Here is a 12,494-nt window from a genome sequence, read left to right as displayed (position 1 = left end):
GCTTCTTTGTCCCCCAAATATGGATGGGGACTTTGGACCTTTTGTGGGCTTTGCAAGAAGCCCTGTGGGTTGGGATGGGGGTCTTGAGATCATATCTAAGGGCCTGGCCTGGTGCCAGGGCTGATAACCCCCTCTGGCGTTTGTGTGTTGCTCATGGTTTATGGCCTCTGCAAAATGTGAGCATTTAGGTAACAGGTCTTGCAAGACCAGATTGTGGAGGAAAGTGACTTACAGGTTATCAAGAATGTACATTAGGTTACTGCACAGATTCAGATTGCTAGCCCCCCCAAACATCAGGGTTACATTGGAATTAGCCTTTAGCCTTCTCAGTTTGGGGTGCAGTGCCTAACACAATGATTGGGACAAACCTAGGCCTAAACCTGAACACACTGTAAAGCAATAATTGTCAGATATTTTTCCTGTGATATTTGAGGTTACTCCTTTCCTACTTCACTGCTTCTTTTCTAATAGTCATCAGTGGTCAATAGCATTTTCCTTTTTTGAACAAGAACATCTTTGCTTTTTACCCTCCCAGTTTACATTATATTTATCTTGATGGGACTTGCCTGTGTAACAACCTTTCTCACAATGTAAAAAATTTAATAAATGTATATATGTATGTATATACATATATAGATTTCAGAGAGGAAGAGAGAGGAAATACATAAATGATGAGAGAGCATCATTGATTGGCTTCCTCCTGCACGCCCCACACTGGGGATCAAGGCCACAATCCAGGCATGTGCCCTGACAGGGAATCAAACCGTGACCTCCTGGTTCATAGGTCGATGATCACAATGAGTCACGCCAGCCAGGCAACAAATTTAACTTTGATCCATCCTTCAGCACCTTAGCTGAGACCAGTCCAGTGGCCTCCTAATACCTGTTTCAGCCCTAAACCTTTCTCCCTGCACTTTCAGCCCTTACACTGAAAACAGCCTGCTGCACACTCCACTGTGGCTTATTTCATCAAATATGCTGCAACTAAGTGCTCAGGTTATCCCACTTTCCATGGAAATGGTCTCAGCTTTGTGTATATTATTCCCATACTCAAAACACTCCGTTTTCTTTCACTTAGGTTATCTAAACTTCAGATTCTAAGCATACTCTGCTATTTCTTTAAAGCTCTGACCAAGTCTTGTATTTCCTGTTCCAAACATTCTAACCTTCCAAAGGCTGGCAGGCTGCCTGTCTTTTGCCCTTCCCCTGTCACATCATTTATATTTTGCTCCTTTTTTAACTTTTATTTTTTATTGATTTCAGAGAGGAATGGAGAAATAGAAACACCAATGATTAGAGAGAATCACTGACTGGCTGTCTCCTGCACGCCCCTTACTAGGGATCCAGACGTGTGCCCTTGACTGGAATCAAACCCAGGACCCTTCAGTCCGCAGGCCGACGCTCTATCCACTAAGCAGCCAGGGCTGCCTTTTTTTTTTTTTTTTTTAACTTGAGCTGCGTGGATCTGGCTATTTGTTGGGATTAGAACCCATGAATTCACCCACACCTTTTGCCAAATCCTATGGCTTTTCACAGGTCTTTATTCTTGCAGCTTTTGACAGCTGTCCATTTTCTCCTTAAACCACCTGTCACACCACTGCCTGCATTGCCTCGGAAGGATTGTAAAGTCCTCCTTGCCTTGAGTCATTTAACCTACCCACCATCAACATCGATACAACTTACTTCCACACTTGGTGCCTTAGCAACAAATCTTAACCGGCGAAAGCCCCTGTGGAAGCAACAATTTCTTTTCAAATTTAGTGTCATTGTAGGTTAAGATGCAAATTCCTCCCCAACCTGCCTAGATCTGGTATAGACGACTAAACCAGCCTTTTCTCTCAACACGTTCAGATCCCGGTACGAATACACTTTATCACACCAAAAGCGCTTTATTTCTGCTCATTATTGTTTATTAATAAACAATAGTGGTTTTCAAGCTCCTCTGTCCCTAACTCTCCACTTCCTTCTACAAATACATTCCCAAGAGTCCCTGGGGGGGAGGAGACAGCCAGTGTGTGGGGCTGTGGCCTTGTAGCTGACTGGCTCCAATTTTTAAACGGACAAGATTTTCTGAGGAAATACATCCATAGATATTGGCCCCCAGATATTCGTGAGCACGTTGTCTCACCCTTTTTCAGGGCCATTGGGTTCTCTTGAGAAAGCGTGGCTGGGTGGTCCAAGCCGCTCGCCGTGGAGCGGACCCAGCCCCAGCGGCGGGATGGTACCGCAGGGCGGTGCTGAGCGGCAGCAAGCACGGGAGTCTCCCCTCGCTGTGACCATGCAAGTCACGGAAGCCTCGGTTTAGTTCCTGAAAAGTGGGAATGACCTTCCTGGGTGATGGGAAGAGCGCCGTCAGTCACGTAAGGAAAAGCACTCTGATAAACAGCTATGCTGCCGATTGGAACGGGAGGCGGAGCAGCCGGGTGCCCATCCGCGGAGGTCACCCGCTTCCCCTAGCTCCGGAGCCCCCTCTCGGAAAGCCAGACGCGGCGGCTCGTCTCCATGGCAACCGCTCCGTTATCCCAGGCTCCGCCCCCAACCCGCGGCGAAGACCGGAAGCAGCTTCCAGCCCCCGCGCCCCGGCCCTCCCCGAAAGCGCGGATCGTCCTTCCGCCCCGAGGTGAGCGCTGACGCCTCCTCTCCGTCGCTCGGCCGAAGGAGCGTCCGTCCCGGGGATGGGAGTTGGGGGAGGGGCGGAGCCGCCCCTTCCTCCGCGCACCCCGCCCCTTCCTCCGCGCATCCCTCTTTAGACCCCCGCCACCCCCATTACGCGCCTAGCGCTTCCCTCCTCGCCGCCCCGCCTGGTCCCGCATCTCTCGGCCTCTCCCCGCAGGTCCGCGCATCCCCTTGTCCACCCCGCGGCGCCTGCCCCCTCCGGAGGGGTTGGGGGGGGGCTGTCCCGGGTCCTTAGGTCGCCAGCCCTCGTGGAGCTGGGCCCCCACCCCCGAAGAGGGTTTTCTAAGTGAGAGGCGGTCCTCTCCGCAAGTACCCCGGATCCTGGACTTCGGGCGAAGCCTTCCTTCCGGGACCGGGTTCGTTACCGGCCCCTGCGGGGTCGGAGTCGGGGTGTCGTTCCCCGTCTCCTGGGTAAAGCTGAGCGCAACTGTGGAGACGGCACAGGTTCGGCGGCGACTTGCCTGCGACTTGCAGAGGCGGCTTTAGCCTAGGTGCGCCCCTCAATGTAACATCCCAGGAGGCTCCAACCCCTGGCCCCACCCTTCCCGCCGCTCCTGGCTCCACCCAGACTCGATGCTCTGAGCTGGGGCTCCTGCCTCCGGCCAATGGACCACGCGGCACGGTGCACAGGTGTGGGTGGCCTGGGTGCAGACGCCAGCCCGGTCCCCTGGCCCGTGGTCGTGGTACCTGAGCCCGCCCGGCCCGGCTTCTCCTCTGCAAGCCTGAAGGAGCATAGGCTTTGCTCAGTGTGTCTTTGGTGCCTAGAACAGGGCTTGGCGGGGTGGGGGGGATGTCAGGCTTCGTAAGGGAGAAATAGGGGCGCCTATAAGATTTTTAAGTTGGTCGTCAGGTACTAGTCGTCATCTAGCTGATGATGTACATTGAGACGGTACTGTGTAAACTGGCACTCAGTAAAATGTTCTATGAAGAAAAGTGCCCCCTCCGCGAACAAGCTAATGATACTTGGAGCAGTTGCTGCTCTCATACGTAATTATGTTGCTGGTGGTATTGTGAACCGATCGTCTTTTCTGTAATTTATGTGATAATCATAAGCAAGACAGAATTTGCCACTCCCATGTGACCTCAATAAGGCAAGGCCTTGGGACATACTTGAAAATAATTTCAAAGGAGAAAGATGGTATATTCATGAAAATGTGCCTCCCAGCGTTATTTATAATAGTAACAATTAGAAACAACCTAACACTGTACAACAGATACACTTAACTAAATAATATAAATGTTATGGATGGGAAGTAGAAGTGAGTATGGGGGGAAATGGGAATACATTAAGGTAGAGGGATTTGTGATTACTTTTTTTAATGGTTCCTTTAATGTCAAAATAATATTGTTTTAAAGATTAGTAAACATTACAAAAATGCACACAAAAGTGCCTCTCTCTGAAACGGAATTTTTAGACTGGAACCCGGATTCTTTGTCCGCCGGAATCGATGAATGAACCCTCTGAAAGAAAGTGGTATAGCAAAGGTGGAGAGTTATTGAGGAACAAGTACAGACTCCCACATGGGGAGAGGGAAGGAGTCCCACAGAATGGACTCCCAGGTAGGGCAGGGGAAAGGGTCCCCCGGAGTTCCATAGGGACTCCCAGGTAGGGAGGGGGAAAGGGTCCCCGGAGTTCCTTTTCCCTGTGGCTTATAAAGGCTGCAGATCCCGGTGCCTTGATATCCCCTCCGATTGGTCACCATTCTCCTAGACTGGTTACCATAGTTTCTCCTGGGCTTCAAGGTTTAACCTCACTTGGGACATCCTTCCTTACTGTTTTCCTATTCCCTTTGGGCTTTCTTCTCCTTCTGGATGAAGGGCTTCCTTCTCTTTGTTTTGTAAATATAGACCTGTTGCTGTTCCCAGCTCCCCAGTCTATGGCAATGTACCTGTTGCAGCTTTTCAGCTTCCCTCTTCCATGGAAATATACCTTCTGCTGCTCTGCAGCCCCGTGCTTCCTCCATGGTCCCCCTAATTTACAAAATTTCTAAAATGTCCTAAACCTGTTCTATTTTATCCCTAAAATTCCTGTTTCATCTCGAGACTATTTTTTTTAAATACATTTTATTGATTTTTTACAGAGAGGAAGGGAGAGGAATAGAGAGTTAGAAACATGGATGAGAGAGAAACATCGATCAGCTGCCTCCTGCACACTCCCCACTGGGGATGTGCCCGCAACCAAGGTACATGCCCTTGACCGAAATCGAACCTGGGACCCTCCAGTCCGCAGGCCGACGCTCTATCCACTGAGCCAAACCGGTTAGGGCTCGAGACTGTTTCTTAGAACTCTTTGCAGCGGCTAGAAAAAATTAGCTGGCTCTTTGAGCCTGTCCCAGAGTCCTAGCTCTCCCCAGGCTTCCCTATCCCGGCCTGTGAGCCAGGAGCTCCTCTGCAATCCTGGCTGGTCTCTGTTGTGCTGTTTACAGCAAGTCAGCCCTGCGGGCATGGCTTTCAGAAGAACTTGGGAGCTGCTTGCCTATGAATGAGTGCATCTGAGCTCTTTGATTCTCTTAAAGAAGGGGGTATTCCTTGAAAGCATAATGTAGGTAAAGATTCAGAGCAGCACTTTCTGGCCAGTCTTGTTCCTAGTCTTAATGGTTTTGTTCTCAGAAGCATTTATGTGTCTTTGTCTTGTTTCCTTCATCCTATTTAAGGAGTATCCCTTAAGGAGAGCTTCCCCTTCTGGAGTGTTAAAGCCTGGCCATCCTGAGCTCTTCCTGCCAATGTCTGCGTCCACGTTCCTTCCGCCAGCTTCCGAGGAGCCTGACTGCATCGTGGTGGTGAAGATGGAAGGGAAGGAGGAGGCCTGGGATCTGGAACCCGGCCTTCCCCGCAGAGGCCGCTGCAGCCCGGAGACCTTCCGCCAGCGGTTCCGGCAGTTCGGCTACCAGGAGGCCCCTGGGCCCCGGGAGGCCCTGGGCCGGCTGCAGGAGCTGTGCTGGCAGTGGCTGCGGCCCGAGGTGTACACCAAGAGGCAGATTCTGGAGCTGCTGGTGCTGGAGCAGTTCCTGGCCATCCTGCCCGAGGAGCTGCAGGCCTGGCTGCGCGCGCACGGGCCGGAGAGCGGGGAGGAGGCGGTGACCATGCTGGAGGAGCTGGAGAAGGAGCTCGACGGGCCGGCAGGGCCCCAAGGGCCGGCAGAGCAGGTGAGAAGGGATCGGGGATGAGGGACCAGGCTGGGTCAGGGGCTCTATTCAGCCGGTTGGGTAGCGGGGTGAGTGTACCCCCTGCTGTGCCAGGAACGAGGACGTGGCTCTGCTTTTTTCCTCCCTTTCCTGTGGCCCGGGTATCTCCTACATAGTTTCGTCTCTCTCACTTTATCCTAAATTCCTTTCTCAGCCTCAGATCATCTGTTTCCAGGTTTGGGGACAAAATGCAGAGGTCGCGGTGGCTCAGGAAATCACTCGGGGGTCGCCAAGTGCCCCGCCCCAGCCTGCGAAGCCCCAGCCTGCAAAGCCCCAGCCTGCGAAGCCCCAGCCTGCGAAGCCCCAGCCTGCGAAGCCGCAGCCGCAGTGCCCATCGCGGGAGCGCCATGCATCCAGACCACGCGGTGAGGGCGGGACTCGCTCCCCGCGTGGGCGCAGGGGGCCCATCCACGGTGAGGGCGGGACTCGCTCCCCGCGTGGGTGCAGGCGGCCCAGTCACCGCGCACGCACGGAGGTCTCCAGTCCCCCCGCCCCCCGTGGGAATTTCTGCCTTTACTTTCTACCTCTCTATGTCGTGCTGAGGGACATTCTCATAGCTTGTTCTTTCTCATAGAGTCTCATAAAATCTGCAGATTTTAAAAATTCTTGGCATCCTCTCCATCAGGATTGTCAAACCTTTTTCAAGCAGCACGATCGTTTTTTCAAATGAACTTTTAGGCGGAGTTCCAATGTTTAAAACATAAAAACACAGCTGCTCTGGCTGGAGCAGGAGCAAACAGTCTCGGCCCACGAGGGCTCCCACATGGCCTGGTTCCACCTCTTTCATTGTCAGAAGGGCCCTTGGTCTGTGGCATCTTCCGTGTGACTTGTTGCTGGGTTGCTGAGAGGTTGGGGCATGGACATGGCGTATTGCTGCGCGGAGGTACTGCTCTCACCGCTTCGAATGCGCGTCTCTCCTCCTTCCCGTTCTTTGTGTTGGCGGTTGGTGTGCCCCTTCCCCTTCTAAACTGGCCTCTACGGCTCTTTGCGTCACTTTTTATAGAAATGCTTCAGAACCGCGGCATAGCAGTCTGCTCTTCCATCGCAGATACTAAAGAAGAAGTGCTCTGGGGAGGGAACCCCAGTTTCTTCTCTCCCCCTCACCCCCGCCCCCGCTGCTGCTTTAAAGTCCAGGAGTGGCTGCTCAGCTGAGGAAGGTTAGGTTTTTCCCAGGGAATTTTGATTAGAAACTATAGAAAAAACAATAGATATATAAAAATTTAGAGGGACACTTAGAAAAGAGATCTCACTCTTGTTTGACAAGTACCTACTTCCAAGAGACTGGGCACCTCCAGTGTAGCAATTGCCTGGCTTACCGAGGAGAAGGGGACATCTTCATACAACATCGGGATGGGGGGGAACCACCCCAGCCTCGGCGGCTTGGTGTGCTGATGACTAAAGAAGGGATCAGCCATGATCAGCCATGAAGCCAGGTCCTGGGCTCCTGTTGGTGGCAACAACCACGTTCCAGCTGTGACTGTCCTCACAGAGGCCTCTCCTACATTTTTTTAAAGATGCGTAGAGGTTGCGGGCTCAATCCCTGGTAGGAGTGTGTGCATGAGGCAACCGATCAATGTTTCTCTCTCACATCGATGTTTCTCTCTCTCGCCCTCTCCCTTCATCGCTCTCTAAAAACCCATAAATACATATTTTCTTAAATGCATAGAAATTTTAAACCAAAAGCAGAAGGCCCAGGCTCTTCCCATTCAAGGCAGAGAGAACCAAAACCATGGTAGGCTAACAGTCTTACGGCTGCTACGTGATCTCTTTGGTTCAAAGTCATGTCATGTCAGAGCTTCTGTGGATGATCTTGGCCTCCACCCTGTCAGGTGCTAACTGTTGCCAGGATTTTGATAGTAGTGACTAGACATTAAGGTCACTTGGAAATTGGAGCTCCTTACCATTATTAATAAGGCTAGAGGCCTGGTGCACAAAATTCGTGCGGCGGGGGGGGTTGTCCCTCAGCCCAGCCTGCACCCTCTCCAATCTGGGACCCCTTGAGGGATGTCCGACTGCCTGTTTAGGCCCGATCTTACCAGGATCAGTCGGACATACTTCTCACAATCCAGGCAGTCGGACATCCCTCTCACAATCCAGGACTGCTGGCTCCCAACTGCTTGCCTGCCTGCCTGCCTGATTGCCCCTAACCGCTTCTGCCTGCCAGCCTGATCACCCCCTAACCACTCCCCTGCCAGCCTGATTGATGCCTAACTGCTCCCCTGCCAGCCTGTTTGTCCCTAACTGCCCTCCCCTGCAGGCCTGGTCACCCCTAACTGCCCTCCCCTGCAGGCCTGGTCACCCCTAACTGCCCTCCCCTGCAGGCCTGGGTCCCCTCCAACTGCCCTTCCCTGCAGGCCTGGTCGCCTGCAACTTCCCTCCTCTGCCAGCCTGGTTACCCCTAACTGCCCTCCCCTGCTGGCCATCGTGTGGTGGCCATCTTTGACCACAAGGGGGCAGCCATCTTGTGTGTTGGAGTGATGGTCAATCTGCATATTACTCTTTTATTAGATAGAATACAGGCCTGGTGCACAGATGGGGGCCAGTTGGTTTGCCCTGAAGGGTGTCCCAGATCAGGGTGGGGGTTCCCTTGGACGTGGGGCAGCCTGGGCGAGGGGCCTGTGGTGGTTTGCAGGCCGGCCATGCTCCCCGGTGACCCAAGTGGAGGCCCTGGTATCTGGGATTTATGTATCTTCTATAATTGAAACTTTGTAGCCTTGAGTGGAGGGCAAGGCAGGCCAGGGCTGTAGAAGCTTGGCTTCCTCCATCACTGGGGGCAACTCAAGCCTCCTGCTCTCTCCAGCTCTGTGGCTGCCGCCATTTTTGTTGGGATTTATTTATCTTCTATAATTGAAACTTTGTAGCCTTGAGTGGAGGCCTGGGCAGGCCAGGGTGTGCGGAAAGCTTGGCTTCCTCCATTGCCGGGGGCAACCCAAGCCTCCTGCTCTCTCCGTGGCTGCAGCCATCTTGGTTGGCTTAATTTGCATACTCGCTCTTGATTGGCTGGTTGGCGTGGCTTGTTGGTGTAGCAGAGGTATGGTCAGTTTGCATATTACTCTTTTATTATATAGGATAGGATGATTTCTATTTAAACCAGTAATAATGCCATTTGACTAGTACTGTAAATGACATAGAAGAGTGGCTGCTTTTTTTAGAGGGGTACTCTGTGCTACCCTTGATCTCTTGAGGTGTTGTTATCCTAACTGTATTCTCCCACCACACCTTTTTGTGTGTGTGCCTGGTTTGTATTTTCTGACCTTAGTTTCCATATTCCTTTGTGTCCCCTTGGCTTTCTTTATCTCCTTCCTTAATTATTGATTCAAGTATCATTATTAAACTTTGTTTTGTTTATTGACACTCTTGTTTATTACTACCAATGCCACATTTGAGCCCTCTCTTTTTTTTTTATTGATTTTAGAAAGAGAGGAAGAGAGAAACATTGATTTGAGGCCCTTCCTCTTTTCGTCCAGACTTCCTTCAGTCTCAGATATCTTGTCCCTACTCACTGTTCTACCTTTTACGTAGAGCTTTTCATATTCCTCGTTGACTGCCTCCTCGGACTATAAATTTTTCTCCTTTGCTTTATGATCTCAGTGTTTTCTGCTTTATCCTCTCCATCCTCCACATAGTGACACTATTGTAAAACATGCTAGCTAATACATAAACCATGTATATTTCATTTGGATCATTCTATTTTCTTTCTTTCCGAACAGAGGAACTGGTGACATTGGCTTTTCTGTGTGTTATTTCAGATAAGGACACTAGAACTAGAAATGTGAAATCAGCTTCGAGGCATAAGACTTCTTCGGGCGTAGAACTGCATGGCGATGTTTCTAACACCGTTCACAGGAATGCTTCCCAGAGTTCCACATCGAGAGGAACCGGCAACCAAGATGGCACGTGTGATAGAAGACATAGAAATCCTTCTCGGAAAAAACAACGCAAGTGCGATGAGTGTGGCAAAATCTTCAGTCAGAGCTCAGCCCTCATGCTCCACCAGAGGATCCACAGTGGAGAGAAGCCTTTCGCATGTGACGTGTGTGCAAAGGCTTTTAGCCGAAGTGCGGTCCTCATTCAGCATCGGAGGATCCACACGGGGGAAAGGCCCTACAAGTGCCACGAGTGCGGGAAAGCCTTCAGCCAGAGCTCGAATCTCTTCAGGCACCGGAAGAGCCACTCGTGCGTCGGCGCTGGGAGGGAGGCAAAGCATCTGCTCAGAACTTTTCCCGCAGAGGAAGACACACGCCACCAGTAGCTTCTGAGCGTGGACCCGCGGTCTCAGTGAGCAGTGTCCTTTCAAGGGTCAGAAAGGAGAGAGAACAGACCATCTCTGTCAGCCCTGTTTGCTTTTCTGCTACTGTATTGGTAGGCAGGGAAGCAAACAAGCTGAATCGAACTTCTGATTTCCATCCGGAGAGTAGCTCTTGAAAAGACATTCTCAGACACGTGCTATTTCTACTCTTAGCGCCAATGATGACATCGTACAGCGGACCCTCAAACAACACTGGTTTTTGAACAGCACGAGTGTACTTTATGTAGATTTTTCTCAGTACGTATACAGTTGGCCCTCGGTATTCCTCGGCTTCAGCCAACCACAGATTGAGTCTGCAGATGCAGGGGGCCAACTGTATGCATTCTATGCCATTAATACAAGGGACTTGAGCACCCGCCGATTTTGGTATCTACTGGGGGTAGAGGCGGGGGTGGGAAGGTGACCCTGGAACCAATCCTCCACAGATACTGAGGGACAACTGTGTATTTCTTTTTAGACAGATGCATGTCCCCCGTTGAGAAAGAATGTGAGTTACTCAGTATAAAAATAGATAATCTTTTCCATTTCATACCTTAAGCATTAGAGTTCTCTGGCCAAAGATGAAAGCACTTTTTTAAAATTTCCCATTTTGCTTTCTGTTACAAAGTTTAAAATATGAGAACAGGATTGAGGAGGCCCAAGAGAATATGTACCTCAAGATCTAGGCTGAAACACCCACATTGTTAGGCGGCCGGTGAGTAAGGGGACTTAATCTCTTTCGAAATCTCACAAGAGCATATACATTACTGATGAGACTAAGAAATTGCCGTGTAGGGAAAAAATAATCTCCTTTACAATGCAATTTGGAGATAGCTCAGTGAAAGCATTAAGATGACTCCACGTCTTCAGGGAGTGGCTTCAGCCTAAGGAATGTTCTGGTAATAAGGTGGGTTGTCTATGCTTATGTCAGGTTGATGACCCTCTTAATATGAAGGGGAAGAAAAGGGAGATGAGGAAAAGACTGCCAGGCGAGACTGACTGGTGTGACCGGGTGTTGGCGAGTGCGGTGTGTAATGGAGGGGACCACGGCTTTCCTGGAAAAGCAGGCCCTTCCCAGCTGAGGGAGCCTGTCCCTCCGGTCCCTCCCGGCCCCTTTCGCTGTGACCGTGTTTCAGGCACCAGGCAGCCTTGTCAGCGTCCCATACGTTCTTAATAAGATGATTTTCCAAACGTTCGCAAAACGGGACCCCGGGTTTTGACGCTCTTGAACGAATGAAACCACTGAAGTCAATTTAGAGCCCACCAAAGTTTTACCCACATTCCATCAGATTCCCTGTATAAATGTAAAGTGACCAGTGTGTGTGTGACTAAATGTGTTCTGACAGTATGCAACAGGGTCTCCCCTTTCTCAGGGAGTCTGGGTAAGACTCTTCTGAGAATGTATGCATCGTCGTGTTTCCCCTGGCGTCACAGTTACCCAACAGGGAGAACCTCTCTGTCTGCCTGGGGTTCCTCACGAAGTGCAAGCGTGTCATCAGAAGATCCAGCTGTGTCCAGGGCTTAGAGTAACCCCAGACACAGATGTGGGATTACTGCTTACTCTAGTCATAAGATTAGTAGGGGGAGAAGTAAATGTAAATTTTAACCATGGAATCTGCTGATGTCAGTTATATTTCTAAGGAATATGACTACATACTGAGTTCCGTATATTTTCCGTTACTAAAAATGTAGGGGGTCTTTATTTGGTGCTGGTCTCTAAGTTAAGAGGAATGAGCCATCTATTAAAGTAGCAGATGCCTCAGGATGTGTGTACTGTGACTCACTGCTTAGTGATGGACAGACAGTGCCTTGGGCGCCGTGTGAATAAAATGACCGTCTGCATCACGGGTCCCGAGGGAAGTGTCCGTCTGCACGTGGTGCTCCCGTGAACCGTACAGAGTTGCATTCTGTTCGTGGTGGACGATCTGCACTTCTCCACCTGAAAGCGATGTGGAGCCTGTTCTCGAAGTACATGATGGTCTTTATTTTTTTTTTTAATATATTTTATTGATATTTTACAGAGAGGAAGGGAGAGGGATAGAGAGCTAGAAACATCGATGAGAGAGAAACATCTATCAGCTGCCTCCTGCACACCTCCCACTGGGGATGTGCCCGCAACCAAGGTACATGCCCTTGACCGGAATCGAACCTGGGACCCTTCAGTCTGAAGGCCAACGCTCTATCCACTGAGCCAAACCAGTTTCGGCTACATGATGGTCTTTAAAGGGTGTTGCTGAGTCCCGGAGTTATTTTGCACTTACAGAGGTCTCCTCATGAGAAGATGCTAGTTTATCTAAGTGGAGAATTACTATGACCGGGGCTAACTTGGATAAAAATTAGCATGC

At 50.6% G+C, this 12,494-nt stretch overlaps 1 protein-coding gene across 3 annotated transcripts; it reads left to right on the top strand.

The window, feature by feature from the left end:
- The first annotated feature begins 1,901 nt into the window (after positions 1–1,901).
- On the top strand, positions 1,902–11,912 carry LOC308256515 (zinc finger protein 396-like). Of its 3 annotated transcripts, none has more exons than XM_080684859.1 (4): positions 1,902–2,620; positions 5,331–5,822; positions 6,037–6,226; positions 9,611–11,912. In XM_080684859.1, exons 2-4 carry the CDS (start codon positions 5,400–5,402, stop codon positions 10,111–10,113), a joined length of 1,116 nt encoding a protein of 371 aa, XP_080540985.1. In that variant the 5' UTR covers positions 1,902–2,620; positions 5,331–5,399; the 3' UTR covers positions 10,114–11,912. The 3 variants fall into 3 exon arrangements, with proteins under 3 accessions (XP_080540985.1, XP_080540983.1, XP_080540984.1); XM_080684857.1 differs by having other exon boundaries at positions 6,016–6,226; XM_080684858.1 differs by having other exon boundaries at positions 1,902–3,167; positions 6,016–6,226.
- Positions 11,913–12,494: the final 582 nt, after the last annotated feature.

Source organism: Plecotus auritus (assembly GCF_963455305.1).
Source record: "Plecotus auritus genome assembly, chromosome: 8".
Lineage (NCBI taxonomy): Eukaryota > Metazoa > Chordata > Mammalia > Chiroptera > Vespertilionidae > Plecotus > Plecotus auritus.
The sequence above is the reverse complement of the archived record's forward strand: the minus strand, read 5'-3'. Positions and strand labels throughout refer to the sequence as shown.